A 17,390-nucleotide genomic window follows, 5' to 3' on the forward strand; every position below is an offset into this window, starting at 1 on the left:
GTGTCAAAAGCGTGTAACTTTATGTCCTACTTACTAGGACAAAACAATGGAGTCGGTCTGCATATTTCAAGTGGGTAATAAAAGTGTTAATGAAGGTTTTTAGTGAACATTTAAATGCTATAGTCTGTCAAGAAAGTGAAGAAATTAAAAAGTGGCAACATCGTAGTGTCATCCCTTTTCTCTTATATTGATTTGAAAGGGATGACACTATGATGTTGCCACTTTTTAATTTGTTCGCTTTCTTGACAGACTATAGATATTGTTGAATTTTGTGGTTCAATAATAAGTTTTAAGAGGCCCATTCACAGCAGGACTGCACGGCAGGCACTGCTTTAACATTTAATATAATGTTGAGTTTTGTGGTTCCGCTAAATAATAAGTTTTGGGCCCGGCCACAGCGACAGCACAGAACACTTCTCCGAATGGGCCCTGAGGCATCTGTAGAAGCCTTAATCTATGGTTTGAACTCTATGATATTGTCTGTCTGTTGTCTATGACTTTCAATAAAGAAAGCTTAATCCGCTTTATTATACTCTTTTTTCAGATTTTAATGGTTTCTTATTATTTTTAATGTTTAAAAGATTTAAAATTCAAATGATAATTTTACATTGTTAGAGCAATTGTACTAAATCATTATTAGGTGAAAAAAATAAAAGTAATGATTTTAAAAATAATGCAAGCAAGGAAAATCAAAAATGGCTGCCAAGTGCCATCACAGAAGTCTCTATGTTTTTAATGTGATGTAGCGTTCTCTGTGACTTCGAGTTGTATAAGTCTATTTTTGTGGCTATAATAAGTTGAATAAAAATTTAACTTCAGTGGTGGTTTACGATAAATAACAATATCAAAAAATTCAATAACCCACGATACAAAAACGACATGGCGGACTTGTAATTGACCAATGAGAAGCAAGCATCAAGCGTTTCAGAATTGCATGTACCAATTCACAATTCGCGTCATTACGTTTTTGGTGCCTTCTTATTGATATAAAATTGTGAACTGGAATAGTGTGACCTTATATTTTTAGTTAAATTAGATACAATCAGTGGAAAAGTGATATCAAACAAGTGCACTCTCTAGTTAAATGAAAGGCAGGCGGTTATGAACATGTTCACTTTAGATTTAGGATAAGTCTGAAATACGATTAGGCACAGCGATTTGTTTTTGTAAACAAGAATGTTTTCATTCAGCACGTGTAAAATTGTTCATAATTGACAGTTGTTATAACAATGACGGGGAGGGGTACAAAAAAACGCGGGAGGCCCCCTAAATCAGGCAATTTCGAGAAAAACAGAAAGTTTCAATATCATTTGCTAAAGAAACCTAAATATCTGCAAGCACAAAATGTAGGATCTGGTTCTCTAGCTAGTACACCGTCTGCGTCGAGAGCCTCATCACCCCAGGGAAGTGATATTAGCAGAAGTGCTAGAAAATCCAGAGGAGGTAAAACGCATAAAAGCAGGAAAGGAGGCCTGTCGAATTCGTACTCGCGACGAGGGTATAATCCTCAAGCTGCGGACTACCATGATTCGGAGTACCACTATGGATCCGATTTCGGGGACGAGTTCAGCGATAGATCTGAGCCGGAGGAAGATCGCGCGAGTGAGAGCTCGGAAGGATCCCTCGGGGATGGTGCTGCAAGTGACAGTGACTTTTCAGTGTGCAGTAGTAGTTCTGCCGGAGGAACTCCAAGAAAGACTAGTAATGTGTTACGACCTCCTAGCCCAGATCCGCTGTGGTTGCAGCAGGAACGACAAATTCCACCCTTGGAATTACCTCCATCTTCGGATGATTTAATTATGCCTCACAACTTAGTTTTACAAGTAGTTGGGATATATGAGGTGCTGCGTCACTTTAGGCACCTAGTAAGACTATCACCGTTTAGACTAGAAGATCTTTGCGCGGCTGTGAGCTGCGAAGATCAGAGCAATTTATTGATAGAAGTCCACATTATGCTTTTGAGAGCACTTTTAAGAGAAGAGGATGCACAACAAACTCATTTTGGACCCCTGGATCATAAGGACAGTGTTAATATCACATTATTTTTGTTAGATGTGATGACATGGCCTGAAATTTTGAGGATATATGTAGAGAGTGATAAATCATTTGACAAAAATGTATCAACCATATTAAATTCATGTGAATATCCTTTTACATCTGTGAAAGATCGTTTAGCTGTATTACAATTCTTGTGCAATCAATTTCTTATTACCAATCCAGTGCGTGATGATCTTATAAGCGAAGGTAAAATGAGCAACATTCAAATTATTTTAATCTATTATAGATTTTTTAAAAGCAAAAGCAACAATATTTTCTCTTTCATATGATATACCCTTAGAGCCATAGCTTACCAGGACGCCTTCGCGACGTAGCTAATGACATACCTCTACATCTTTTAAAGTTAACTTTAAGAAAACCAGTGCTTTGCGGCGATGTAGAGACACCAGATGGCGTCTCAGTGAGTTATGGCCCTTACTAAATAACAAACTTCATAAAACATCCTGGGTTCTGCCAATGACCCCTAAAGTTCTGCACAAAGTATAAAACTTTTCCAATATATGATAATTACAACTATTCTTTTTTTTGTATAGTACATTCTAATGTTTTATTTCAGTTCCAGTACAGTATGATGACCACTGTAGAGTTTGTCATAGATTGGGTGACCTATTATGTTGTGAAACCTGCCCTGCAGTATTCCATCTGGAATGTGTGGATCCACCATTAATTAATGTCCCAACAGAAGATTGGCAGTGTGCTCTGTGCAAACAACACAAGACAGTTGGAGTTACTGATTGCTTGCCTGAGGCTGAAAGGCAAGGACTTTTGTGTCGCCATGAACATTTAGGATTTGATAGACATGGAAGAAAATATTGGTTTATTGCCAGAAGACTTTTTATGTAAGTTTTAAGCATGTAGGAATGTTTTTTTTTGTGAAATATAGTATACATATAATTTCACATGGGTTTCCTAAATTTTAACATAACATTGTAAACTAGTGATCAATGTAGAAACCAAAGGACAATGCTATGGAAACATAATTTTCTGAATATTGATACAACACTGATACAAAAAACTCTTGCAATTAGCAGCAGTCCAACAATCTGAGAATTAGAGACTATTTGATTTTTTTGAAATAAAACACACTAATCATATGCCCCAAGTTAATATGATTTCTTTGTATAAAATTTTTATCTCACTTGAAAATTTGATTATAATATCAATGAATAAGTCAGACAAATAATGTTTTTTTAATTACAGAGAGGCTGAAAATGGTGATTTGTGGTACTATACTACATCTCATCAATTTGAAGAACTTCTAGAGACATTGGACTCAGCCGAAATGGAGGCCCCTCTTGTACGTGAACTTCTCGAAATGAAAGATGAGATTATAAGACAAATGAATGTTACTGAAAAATTGTATGATCAGGCGAAGGGAAATAAGAAATCCTATTTAGAAATTGAAAACGCTAATGTACTAAAGAGAAAAAAGATTAGGGAAGAACAAAAATTTGCAGAATCTCAGGGGATATCAATAAGCCCTGAGAAGCAAGATAAACCAATGTCTCTGGACTCCGACGGGGAGGTTGCAAATGAAGTGACTGTAATGACTGATGACATGCTCAGAGAAGAAACTGAAATTGAAATGAATGATGTAGATGATGATACTAAAAGATCTAAAAGTAATTTAGCTAGGAAATCAGCAATGTCAAAAAGAAATGATGATGGTAATTGCTTACAAAATATTTTCTTATTGTAGCAAAGTAAGAAATATTGAAGTCAGAAATTTTCTAAACTAAAATTTTTGTTTTCAGTTGTAGAACGTGTAACGCGTCAAAAGTCCAGTCAAATGTCCAATGGAACATATCTGTTTAAGTTAGGCAGCGAAAATAATTTCAAAGGCTACATAAATCAGTATACAAGTAATCCCCTGGCACTAAATAAACCACAAAGAAATGAAGAAAGAGACAAGAAACGCTATATTTCACATAAGTTCTCTTTATCATGCGGGCAGGACTTTAAGTGGATTGGTTTACTAAATGGTAATATAATTTTGGCGTTTGTTTGTATTAGTGATATATTACAACATTATAATTGATCATTATGTTTCAGCTACAAAGCCGTTGCTAGTGGCTACTCTGCGACAAACGTTACTTCAATTGGAGTCTAATATAGTGATACAGTTTATGCATCCCAATTGGTCCTTGTTAAGAAAACCTTGGGTGCAAGCTGTACAACATTGTCAAGTTCCTAGAGATTTTTCAAGAGCTCTTTGTGTCCTCCAGGTAAAACAATCATTTTGAAGACTAACATTTAAAAAATCCTTATTTTATCCAATTCACTTATCCACAGACATTTGACAAAGTTTTACTATTGAAATAGAAATATTTCTGATAATTATAATCAACATTGAGCATAACAACGATTTTCCTTTTATTTTCAGGCCTGTATTAAAAGCGTAGTCTGGGTACCTGCATGGCATGAGCAACTAGGTCACGTAAAACTCTTACGCACAACTGCAGCAGAGCGTGAAGAAAGGAAAAAACTGGATAAAAGAGAGAAAAAGGAAAGAGATGAGGAGGAGGAACGGTATCGAACTGCATATAACTTTGTCAAGTATTCCCTTGGACTACGCCATCAGGTATGTATGACTATAAATTAAATCAATGACCTTTTTATAGTTGATTTGGAATTATTATTATATTTTTCTTACTTAAAGGCGTGGAAACAAAAGGGCGAAGAATATAGAATACATGGGCAATGGGGTTGGCTATGGAACTCTGCTACAAGGAAATATAAAAAACATACCACTAACCAGAAATTAGGTCTATCTCATGGACCAGCAAAAATCGCAGTTAGAGTCAGGGAAGGAAGTATCATTAAAGTGTTGGCTGTTGAACCAAAAACTTACGAATATTTAAATTCTAGCCAAAATGATGATGTTGATGTTACTTCTAAATGTAAGTACTTTTGAATTTTTATGTAAAGTTTTACTACATGAAAGCTAAAATACGTTTTTTTTTACATTATATAAACAATCACAATAATAAATTTCAGTACCCATGTCAATGCGTAACATAAAATTGGAAAAAGAGACTGAAGATTTTGATGAGATAGATGTGGAGAAGTCTTTAAGTTCTTCAACCCGAAGGTATTATCCAAAAATTGGTAGAAAATCGAAACTGGACGACTTGCTAGCTCGGCGAACGTATCTAAAGATAATAGAGGAAAAGAATATTGGAAATACATTAAATACAATGAAGAAAGAAAACGAAATTAAGTCTGAAGATGAAAAGTGCATTGATGTTGAAAATGATGAACCAGATGCGGAGTCCGCTATACTCAATACTAACAATGAAACTGATAAGAAAAATATATTACTAGAGAAAAATGTAGATGACCTAAAGAAGCAGTATCAAAATTTAAGTAAACTTACAAAACATTACAAATGCTACTCTATTGATTGTAAGCTAGAAACTTCTTCAGTGTCTACTTTAAAAGTAAATTGCTATTCTCCATTATGTATGGAAAAAATTAAAGTATTCAATAAACTACTAGTACTTTTGAAGGGTAATTCCAATAATTATGTGGGTTTGCTGTCTAATTCTAATGAGAACAATAAAATGTCAATTCTGGAACAGTATTTACTAGGAAAGAGTTTAAATTCGAATGAAAACATTTTAACAGACTTGATATCAGCAGCTGCGTGTGCTCAAGAGTGTGACAATAAAAATACAGATTCTTTTGTGAAAAGAAAGTCTAGTTCTGACAGTGAAACTAGTGTCAAAATTGAGAAGGGTGAAGACAATACAATTAAAGCTGAAAGCACTCTCGAGGAATCAGCTGTACCAGCCGTAGGAACAGAAATGGACATCGACATTACTAGCAGCAATTATGATGAAAACGATGTTGAGATTGGCCCATTGAAAGAGCTGACCGAACAGGACGAAAATAATACTGAAAAAGCAACCGACGATGCCGAATCTAGCCGGCCACCAATACCTAAACTTAAAATAACTAGAGGCAGTCGCAGTAAATCAAACAATAATAATAAGGAAAAAGACGCGTCATATGAAGTGAGTTCCGTCAAAACTCCTAAAAAATCTGAAAAACCAAAATACCGGGCGCTCATTAACAGACGGTTTGGTCAAAGTAGAACAGTGAAAAAAGAAGAAAAGGTAAAGGACGAGATCACCGAGTCTGGTGTGATAAGAATATACTCCACAGAGAACCCCAGTGGGAAAGTTTATCTCAAGAAAGTTCAAAATGCTACTATGGAGAAAAAGAAAAAATGGACGCCAGTGAAGTATCCACCATGTTCCACATTCCACACGAAAAGCAAAGCAAAAACCATAATGGTACTGTCCAAGCACGAACTGAAAAGAATGTGCAGGCAAGCAGGCCACAGTAGCGCCTCGGGTTTCAGCCAGAGTGCTAAGCCTAACCAAGCAGTGTGGCCTTATCCATGCGCTAGGCCACTATTTAAGACGTGCTGGTTGTACCGCACAGTAAACTTGCAGTGGTTGGCGAGCGCCGCGTTGCAGTTGCGTGTGATGTGGGCGTGTCTACGATGGGACGACATGGCGGCGAAGCCCGCGACGGCAGACGGCAAGCACCAACTGACTACTGATACTGAAATAGTGTCACTCGAACTATTAAAACATCGTCACATAGGTCAGTTTTCTGAGCGGACTCAATATCTTCGCCGAAAAGTGGTTATACCGCTAGAATTGCCGAAAACTGTCCGAGAAGTGACTTCAATAAGAAGTGGTTTGAGAAAGAGAAAACGAGCAGAATCTCCACAAAACACAGAACCTCAGGTATTTTTTAAATTTTTTTTTTACATTTTGCTAATTATTTATTATCTTTAATAGGGAAACCTATTTTTGTAACTTAAAATCTATGAGGCTCGTTGAATTTACCAATAAAAAAAAATTAAGGTGTATAGTACAATATTTAATGTTATTATACTAGGTTTCTGAAGAATGGGTTGATGAAGACAAGCTTGAACTTTGGGAAGTACGACAATATGGAGAGAAGGCCGAAAGGATGACGCCAGTCACACGTACTACTACAGGTAAACTACCACAACGAAATGTTGCATCTACACCGGCTAATGCTTCCGAATTAAAAGATAAAATGGAACAACAATTACGAGAACAGCGTGCCGCTCACCAACAGAAGAGGGCTCTCGAAATGTCACAAGGTTTATTATAATTTTATATCTTACATTTTTTACATTAATCTCCTAACTATAGATGTATTATATATGCTTTTGATTTGTTTCAGATAAATCGAAACCGAACACTCCAAATGCAGGGAAAAGTACTCTCACCTCATTATTGACGACAAATTCGTCCACACCGACTGGTCAAAAAACTGTAATAGGAACCAGGAGAATAATCATGACTAAAGGTGCGGACGGAACGACTAGAGTCATAAGCCAATCAATACCGGCGGGGAAGACGGCTGTCACCGCGGACTCCAATCAAAAATCAGCCACCCCACAGAAGGAAGGCCCACAAAAGGTTCAAATATTCAGGGGACCCGATGGTAAAATCACAGTCAAGGGCCTCCTCGAGGGCCAGCAGCTGATACAATTTCCGGACGGCAAAATGCACATAGTCATGGCCGGGCAGCAGGGCTTAGCGGGTCAGCTGGTGGCGGCGACCGGCTCCAAACCGGCTGAGTCGGAGAAACCGGCCGAAGAGAAAGTGAATAAGGTCACAGTGGACGACTCAAAATCTAGTCCCCGTGCGACCGCGGGCTCGCAGCAGGCGGTGGCCGGAGTGGGCCGGCATATCGTGGTGCAGGCGATGGCGCCGAGCCCGCAGGCGGCGCAACAGGTGGTGGTGCAGGCCGGCGCCCGCCCCTCCCTGTCGCCGCGACCCCCGCCGGTACAGACCGTGATGCTGCAGCGCGCGCCCGTGCGCCCCGCCCCGCCGCGCGCCGCCGCACCGCGCCTGCGCGCCGCCACCACGCAGCAAATCGTCGTCAACAACCCAGCGCTGGTGCAGCAGATCGCCGCTGGCAAGATTCAGCTGGCGACCGTCAACGGCCAGCAGGTGCTGATCCGCCCCACCGGGAACAATCAGGCGCAGATCGTGGCGCACATCGGGCAGAGTCCGGCCGCGGTCGCGTCGCCGGCGCCGGCGGTGCGGCCGGCCGTCGCCGCGGTGCAGGCCGCGATACCGCAACAGCCGCAGACGCCGCAGCAGCAGATGCCGCAGACGCCGCAGCCGCCGCAACACCAGCTCACCGAGGATCAGATCATGGAGAAGCGACTTTTAGCCGGCCAACCGCCGGGAACTATCATAAAGACGGTCACTGCTCAGGTTCGTTGATCTCGTTCGTTTCGGAAGCTTATAGAGAAGTTTAAAACGTTTTATTATATTTTGTAAGTATGATTATTGTCGGTTTTAGGTCATGCAAACGAGTAGCGGCCCGAGTATAGTTCTGCAAGGACTTCACGGCTACTCGTTATCGCCACAACAGCTGGCTCTCGTCCAACATCAAGTCAAACAACAACTTTTGAAAGGTTCGTATAAAACACATTCCGTGAACTATAGTATATATCACGATAACAACACACCTAACTATTTAAGCTACTAGTACTTATAACTGCAATATGTAATTATAATAACCGGACGTAATTGATATTTTAGCGCAAGAGTCGACCGGCAAACAGGGTATGCTGGGGCCGAGGAAGATGTACCTGGCGGTGCATCCGTCGCCGGGTGGGCCGCCGCCGCTGGCGCCGGTGGCGTCCGCGGCCGGCACTCTGCACGCGCTGCAGCCCATACAACCGCTCCAGACGCTCCAGCCGCTGCCCCTGCAAGCCCCCTTCCTCGCGCCGCAGGTAATATATTACTATTAACGGCCGACGGCAGCACTCTCCTGATATAATTGAGCCTTATAAATATTATAAACTACGGAAGTGTCGATCGAAAAGAGGGCGCAGCGATAGGCTAGTTTGTGCGACCTTACCGTGTTGTAATTTTGTTATCTTTTTCTAATAGTATTGGGAAAAAATAGAAGCCTTACAATGTAAAATATTTTTGGAACGAATTCAACGCTAGTTAATAATTATTATGGTGTAATCACCACTAAAACTCTCAAGTAGCTTTCTAATGCTTGCAAGTACCTATCAGAGAAAAACATTTATATATTTTATTTAACAAATTTGGGTTCTCAAACATAGTACAGTGTAGGTAGCTCAAAAGTTAATCAAGTTTTGTATTTTCGAGAATGCCTGAATTTTTGAACAAAAACACCTTCTAGTGGACTTCTTTTTAGGCAAATTAGTTGCATTGTTGTTTTGTTATTTAAAAACCTTGATGGGTATAAATTTCTAGGTAATGACTAATGACTAACGAATATTATCTTTACATTTTATTATACATCTGTTATGTTTGAATTAATTAAAATTATTTCTTATTATAATGCTGACGCGTGATGAGCATTATGTATTATGATATCAATGACATATTCGTACTAATTGAATCAGCATATAACATAATATTTGACAATTTCTGTTTATGGAGGGCTAAGATATTGCAATTTCGTCCACATTGAAAGAAGGGATTGTGAGAAATTTAATATTTAATCTTTTGTAAAAAAATTTCATATAAATTGAGCTATTTTCTCGTAAAATAACATTACCCTACACCACCTACAAATCTATACGGAACTTGGTAACTACAAAAGCAATAAAAGTCTTATGTGTTAATTAATTTAATCTCACATTAAAGAAGTTATTCTTTAACATAGGCAATATGCATGTAGAAATAATTTATTATCATTATTTTACAATAAACATTACAAGACATCTATCTATGGCAATATTTGACCAAATGAGAATCGATAATTCTTCAAACAGTCGACAGTTATTTTTTTATTTAATTTTTCGCCTATCTTGTTTGGTCAAAGTTTTGCCCTCGCTACTCGTCAAAAATGTAGAGAGATGTGCATGTTCAGTGTAATGTATTTCGATAAGACTGGGATATAATAGTGTAAAATATATTTATGATGTATTATATCAATTCAATAGACTAAGTTTATACACACCAAAGACTAAATGTAAATTAAATACCATGGATAGTAATGTCTAAATTATGATTTATTTAAGATCTCAATGTTTTAGGATGTACTAGCCTTCAGTTACTAATAGCATATTAGTAACTGAATATAAATTACATATTATTATTATGAAGACACAAAACATATTTTCCTTTTCTAAAAACTTGCAAATTGACATCGAGACCGAGTTTTATTTAGCAGTCGACATTAATAGTCGTCAATTATTGTATTATGTACTCACACGAAAGGTGGGCGTGGTCAGGCCAGCCATTGGCTGCCCGCAGTTGCATAATATAGGCACGAAATCGACGTTCACTGCTTCACAGTGATGTAAATAACTGTGCTATTTATTATGACTAGTCTATCCTTGAACATCGATGATTCAATATATTACGTACAATAGCTTCATTTTTTGGGGTATATTATCTTATTCGAATTAGTTTTTTAAATTACAAACTAAATATAACATAATAATATGACTTAGTAAACAAAATTTAACAAAATATTTCCTGAATTCATCTTTAAATTAAACTAATGGTTAGCATTATTTTATAACGAATTTGCCAAAGCTCTCCAAAAATACGTTAGTACAATTGCTGTTTAATTGAATATATATTTTGTTTAATTTTATCCACAATATCTGTAGCATTTAATGTTCTATTTTTACCTACCTTGACAGTATAAGCAATATTTCATTAGTTTAACATAATATTTATACCGTAAAAATGTACACATAGACTGACAGCATTATTTAAGTTATGAGTAATTAAATCTTACAATAATTTATAATTACTACTACATACTGGGTGATTTTTATTCTCCTTCAGGGTTACTCCTTAATGGAGTAATATGACCTATTCACTTAAATTATTTCTTATGTTTACTTTAAACATTGAACGAACATGAATTTCCAGTATTTTGTCAATGCTCTGCATTGGCAACGAGTGCGATGTGCGCCCGGCGATCTGCTCGGCTAATCGAACAATTTCATACGAACAGAATCAATTTACGTACGAACTGAAAGGTGAAACTATCTTGTTTTTAATATTTTCTATTTATATAGATTCAGTTATGTTTTTGTTTAATATAGGTTCAGTTGTTGATTCAATACAATATATCACTTCTTCTAAGATGGTGAAAAATCACCCAGTATAATATGGCTTGATATAAAGATTTCCCTAATTATTGCCTAATCAGAATATTCGTTTTCGTAAAGTTTTTACAAAGTAAAACTACTTACTTTATATGTAACTCGTGAATAAGTGCAATAAAAATCTTGGGATTATTTATTTCGTTTTTTAAGTAAACAAACTAGCTTTTTAAAAATAACATAACGTAAAGAGTTTAAACATTTTGCGCAAATCAATATTCTGCTATGGTCGTATAAAGTAATATGCGAACAAATGTTGACAGGAATTGCTCATACACCACTATACTATGTAACGGTAGCATTGAAACTTAATTCCATTTACAACAAATGACTAGTGCAATATATTACGTAAATAAATTATTTAAAAAAGTTGCCGACTTTCATTTCGACTAGTCCTTTTTTAATTTATGTAATATTTTTTCCTTGTTCCTTTTTTTGAAATTATCTGCAAACGGTTTGTGGGGGTGTATGGGCAATTTAAATGTCGTAGTAATTATTACGTAAAAAGTAACTTATTAACGTTAAAGTTTGTCATTGTAATTGATATCTATGTAAATGTAAACACCTAAGTAATATATTCCCACAAACGGATAATCTGCGGATATTTTTATTTTGCGTGACGTCTATTTTGTTCTTTAATTTTTTCATGTTTTTTATTAGTTCCACCCCTTAGATATATTTTTATACCTTTTTAGGAAGCTAGCGAAGAAGAGAAGAAGCGCCAGTCTTTACTGAACGGCGAAGAGAATGTCGCGGAAGCGGCGAGTTGCAAAGAGGCTATACCGTCTAAGCCCGAGGACATTCAGGGCAATATCACAAAAACCGACATCGTTAACTCCGCCCTCGAGAACAAACAAAATAACAAATTTGTTCTCACTCCCGACTACATTCAACAAAGTAAGTACAGATACATAGTGGCAGATTCTAGTAAGTATTTTACCTAAACCTTTTAGTCGAAAAAAAGCTGTGGGACCTGTTATAATACTTCAGCTAGTTACTAACTGGACCAATAGCTTTTTTTAGCATCTTTTCAGCAGTATAAGAGGGCCCCTAGAAGATCGATTATTGAGCAATATCACGTACTGTGCAATATTATTGATTGACTAGGGTTGATATAGAGTGCGGCCGCCTTTCAATGTTATTGTCAAATAAATTTAAAATTGTTCAATGATATTGCACAATAAAATAGATCGTCTAGAAGCCCACTAAAATGAACGCGAAATTTTTTAAATCTGAAATCTTTTGATTTTTTATTGAATTAAAATTAAAACCGCTCATGCCAGGGATGGCGAATCAATGGCACGTGACATAAAATTTTGAGCGTGCTTTGTCTGTTACAAAGCACGCTCAAAATACTACTGATCACAAAATTACTATAGTGATTATTCTACAAAAGCGCTTAGTTAGGCTACGCGTCAGGATTACAAAAAAAATATGGCACGTATATGACACTTTAGTGATTATTCAGAAAAGTGGCCCGTTGATAAGTTAGGGTTCGCCATCCCTAGCCTATTCTTTCTGATAAGAGAAATCAAGCCAACATAAAAGTTCTTCACTGCTAAGGCTAACCAAATTAATTTACATGGACCCCCGCCTACAATTATTGTGGACCCCCATTTTTTGTCGGAGCCAACGTAGACCCCCGTCTAGTCACACGTGGACCCCTGGTGGTCCACCTGGACCACTTGGAGAATCACTGATTTAGACAATAATTTTAGTTGGGAGTTTTTCTTGCTACAGAAACTAAGAGACATCTAAAACACATTAAAGCACCATAAATCCTAACTGAGTTACTTAAACTTTACATCCCTTTACTAGCTATCAAGAGCGCATTGAAGCAAGAAAATTTGAACCCGGAAATAGAGGAGAAACTCCTTCAGCTGCAACGGTACCAGGAGAAACAAATGAAGCCGGAAGCGGTGGTCGAGCGCGTGGTGCGACCAGCCTCCGCCGAGTCGCGGACACCGTCCCCGCCGCCCGCGCCGCGCCGCCGCCCCGCCCGCCACGACGACGACGACGAGTGGACCGATGCCAGCCCGCGCAAGCGGTCCCGCGCCGCGCGCCCGCTCTCCCCGCTGCCCGAGCCCACCCCGCCACCGCGCCCGCCGCCCCGCGTTTCGCCCCACGTGCCGCGAACCCCGGCCGCCCCGCCTCCCCGCGCCGCCCCCGCGCCTGCGCCGCCGCCCGTAGCCGCGCACTCCGCCGCCGACGAGAGGCGCCGGGCCGCATCTACACACTCGCGCCTGCAGATGCTGCTCTTCAAACATAAGGAGATGCTCAAGAAGGACATTATTAAAAAGCGTGGCCTACTCGAAAAGGAGCTCGGCGTCGAGATACAGGTCGGTATCATAGTTTTATAAAAATTATGTCAATGATAGTATTTTTCTGCGATGTTGAAGTGTCGAGATGAGTGACGATGTGCCAATTTACAGAAGGAGCTGTCTGCGGAGTTGGCGCTGCGGACGCGTGCGGAACGCACCAAGCAGGAGGAGGTGCGCGGCAAGCGGCGTACCACGTCCGGCGGCCGCGACGCCGCCCCGCGCTCTAACAAGAAGGCCACCAAGAAAGAAAAGCTGCTCTGTATTTGTCGCACGCCGTATGATAATACCAAGTATGTTTGTCACAACTATTTATCGTCACCTTTTGTATTTATTTATCTCAAAAAAGGGTATATTTAGCTTTTATTTTATTTATTCATCTTTTTTACTTTACACAGAGTAAACTTACAAAACATAATTTGAGTGTATACTTCTGTCTTGTAGGATCTATATATTATGGCACTTTACTGAATATTTCACTCGATGATAGATTTTACCTGGGCTGCGAGCACTGCAGCAACTGGTTCCACGGCGACTGCGTCGGCATAACGGAGGAGATGAGCAAGAGCATGGAGGAGTACGTGTGCGCCGAGTGCCGTCGCGCCGCCGAGACGCAGGAGCTCTATTGTCTGTGTCGTCAGCCCTATGACAACTCACAGTGAGTGCTGACTTCTACAACAAATGTTATAATATAACGTTTTTATGTTTTTTATCTACAGCATGACTGGTGAGACATGTTCAATACTCGAGGACGTGTTATTTGTCTACTATATTGGTTAAAAAAATATATCAATTGATCACTGAGTAAATGTAGCTTAAAGTTAAATATGTAATTATTTACCCAACGCATGGACACCGCGCGCGGGAGAGGTTGCGCGCGGCGCGGGGTGCATGCCGCCGCACCGGCCGCATAGTAATTTACTAAGAGTCCATGATTCATTTATTGGAAGGGAAATTTGGTCAAAAATTAAGTACCTAATTTTATTACATAATTATAATGAGAATAGAGTACCGAGTACTCTCCTTAAGTATTGATCATGTATTCATGTCTCACCATTCATGCTTTATACATCTGTTACTGATTACTCTGTTCTTTTCTTTTCCAGATTTTATATTTGCTGCGACCGTTGCCAGGATTGGTTCCACGGTCGCTGTGTAGGGATATTGCAGTCGGAGGCGGACAATATCGACGAATACATTTGTCCAAACTGTCAGAAAAACAATTCAGTAAATTATGCAAATATGAAGGAGTTGACAGCCAAAGATTTTGAAAATCTTAAGAGACTCGTAAAACAAATACAACTGCACAAAAATGCTTGGCCCTTTATGGAACCGGTTGATCCGAGAGAAGCTCCCACATATTATAAAGTGATAAAAGAACCAATGGGTAAGTTTTATAAATGGATGCTTTTAAGATTTCTCGGTAATAGGTATACTGATTAAATCAGTTATTCTATATAGATATTATTTCAATAGTTCATTTATTGATTTTAAATGTAAAAACACTTAGATGAGTTAGCTTTAGTTTACGTAATTTGTATTTTTTTTTCAGATTTGCAGACAGTGGAAAGAAAAGTGAATGATCAGACTTACAGTACTTTAAGTGAATTTATTGGTGATATGACTAAGATTTTTGACAACTGTCGTTACTTTAATCCAAAGGATTCGGAATTTTATCGTTGTGCGGATGGATTAGAAGCATTTTTTGCGCAAAAAATAAAATATTTCCGTGAAAAGTTATTTGAATCTACACAATGATAAGAGTGACAGTGTATTATAAACTATTGTGAGCGAAAAAGTATGATAGAAGAGAATAAATTGTGAAAGACAATTATATAAAGTAATATTAATTTAGATCTTGTATCTTCTGTATATTGTATAGCAATGTTATGAAATGTGAAAAAATTAATTTGTGTATATTATACAAGAAAAACCACTGAGTATATCAGCTTCATTTCACATTAAGTATTTATTGTATTTATTGCTATATATTTTATTTTATTACATTTGAAGCTGTCTCTTTAGAGGAGCGCGTACAGAAGTTGATATACAACAATTAAATATCACCTAGTGTGGTAGCTGATATGACTAAGTAATTATAGTTAGTATTTAATGTAAGGAAATCTTATGGTACGTAAGAAATAAAATTTTTAATATCAAAATATTTATCTTTTATTCCCACTTAAATTGAATACTAGCTAAGAATGAAAATACTGAACCTGGATGTTGGAAAAAATAGAGATGCATACTTATATTGACATTCGGAAAGGAAGAAATAAAAACCATGTAGTTATGTTTATCATAAATGTTTAATTCCATTTGAATTTATAGATTAAAATGCTCAAATAATACTATTAGGAGGCGCCCATAAATAAACGTGACACACTTACAATAATCTTAGGTTTTTTTAATTAACTTTCTCCTATCCCCGTCGATGAGATAGTAAAATTTGCCCTGAACTTTTTGCCCTTGGATCTTAAACTTAAGCGATAATCCAATTTAAGTATGAATTTAAAAGAACATGTATGTCCTCATCTTCTACTACAACTACTTCTATTTTAGGTCCATTTATATTTCAAATATAAATGGACCCGAGACTCAGCTCAAGAGAGTAGCGGTGAGAATTGTCACCCCCAAAATGCCTTACATAATTTATGGACGCCCCTTAAACAAAATATGTTTTGAGATGGCACGAGTTACCCAGTAGTTTTTGGGGTAATTATTGTTGGCATTAACAATACTATCATAAGCTGTTTTTTTATGTTAATTACTTTATTTTTCCATACAAGTGTGTTTATAATAATATTATTGCTTATTTTTAGTAAGGAACGAAACTACTCCTACTTACATTACATATTCAATTTTGAAGCATTTCTCGATGAGCCGAATTTTTCAATTAATGTTAATATTACAATTTGCAAGAATGCTGTTTGTGTTATATACAAAATGGGCTTATCTTTAACACATTCAGTGCCACTAACACGTCTAGTGTGTCCACACTTACCTTTATCTCCATGCCGCGAGCATGTTTTTCATCTCAGTTTTTCATCAAATCTCAAAGATAAGACCTGATAAGACATTGTTTTTCACTGATACGCTTAGAGCATAATCTTTGTGCCGTAAGCTAATGAATTCTTAATGGGTTCCATGATCTAATATTTTTTTTATGTTATCGAAAACAATTTATAATGTAATGCCGCGAACATGCCAGACGTGTTCATCTACACGAGTTCTCAACCTTTTATATTGTTTGGTCAATTTATTAAATTTATACTGCGAATAATAAAGTATATAATATTGTATTTTTTATAATTTGAACAAAACGGATATAATAAATTACATAAAACAGCACAAGCACAAGCACTGGGTACGTTGTCATGCCTGCCGTGATGCTATAAAAAGCTGAAATACGTAAATATTGACAATACAATGTGCTATCTATTATAGGTACCTGCATAATATCATAAAGTAGGTACCAATAGGTACCGAATGATTTACAATTCATCACTCTAGGCGACTCTAAAATAAACACGAGTATTTTTCATAAACATGTCAAAAGGTCCACCATGTCACAATAAGTGCACAAAAAATTAAGATAAGAAATTTTTAAAAGATTTAAAACAAATTGAGATAAGAAATATGAGTTATCGATACACCTTATACTTTTGGACGTTTATTTGATAAGAGACTATCTGCTAGCGTCGCATCATCATCATATTCCCCTGTTTCCAGCTCATATTTTCTATTCTCTAAAAAATCATAAATAAGTAACCAAAGGTTGACATTCACTGATCAAATTACGATAAATACTTACCTCAGAATCTTTTTACTGCCATAATTAAACC

General features: G+C 37.5%; 1 protein-coding gene across 1 annotated transcript; it reads left to right on the forward strand.

Moving 5' to 3' along the window:
- Positions 1-577: 577 nt before the first annotated feature.
- Positions 578-15,441, forward strand: LOC121732146 (nucleosome-remodeling factor subunit NURF301). The gene is made up of 18 exons (XM_042121969.1): positions 578-2,244; positions 2,615-2,897; positions 3,259-3,725; positions 3,813-4,040; positions 4,111-4,283; positions 4,442-4,639; positions 4,718-4,958; positions 5,056-6,818; positions 6,973-7,204; positions 7,288-8,333; positions 8,422-8,536; positions 8,664-8,857; positions 11,923-12,124; positions 13,046-13,566; positions 13,660-13,838; positions 14,036-14,203; positions 14,652-14,932; positions 15,098-15,441. The coding sequence occupies exons 1-18, from the start codon at positions 1,230-1,232 to the stop codon at positions 15,301-15,303; spliced, it is 7,512 nt and encodes a 2,503-aa protein (XP_041977903.1). The 5' UTR covers positions 578-1,229; the 3' UTR covers positions 15,304-15,441.
- The last annotated feature ends 1,949 nt before the right edge of the window (positions 15,442-17,390 follow it).

The sequence above is a fragment of the Aricia agestis genome, chromosome 11 (assembly GCF_905147365.1).
Source record: "Aricia agestis chromosome 11, ilAriAges1.1, whole genome shotgun sequence".
Taxonomy (NCBI): Eukaryota; Metazoa; Arthropoda; class Insecta; order Lepidoptera; family Lycaenidae; genus Aricia; species Aricia agestis.

Excerpts from the sequence above, each read along its gene's own strand:
- LOC121732146 (XM_042121969.1), top strand. The coding sequence starts at position 1,230 with ATGACGGGGAGGGGTACAAAAAAACGCGGGAGGCCCCCTAAATCAGGC. Across the intron at positions 6,819-6,972 it reads CACAAAACACAGAACCTCAG|GTTTCTGAAGAATGGGTTGA; the intron begins GTATTTTTTAAA and ends TTATTATACTAG. Across the intron at positions 8,537-8,663 it reads CAAACAACAACTTTTGAAAG|CGCAAGAGTCGACCGGCAAA; the intron begins GTTCGTATAAAA and ends TTGATATTTTAG.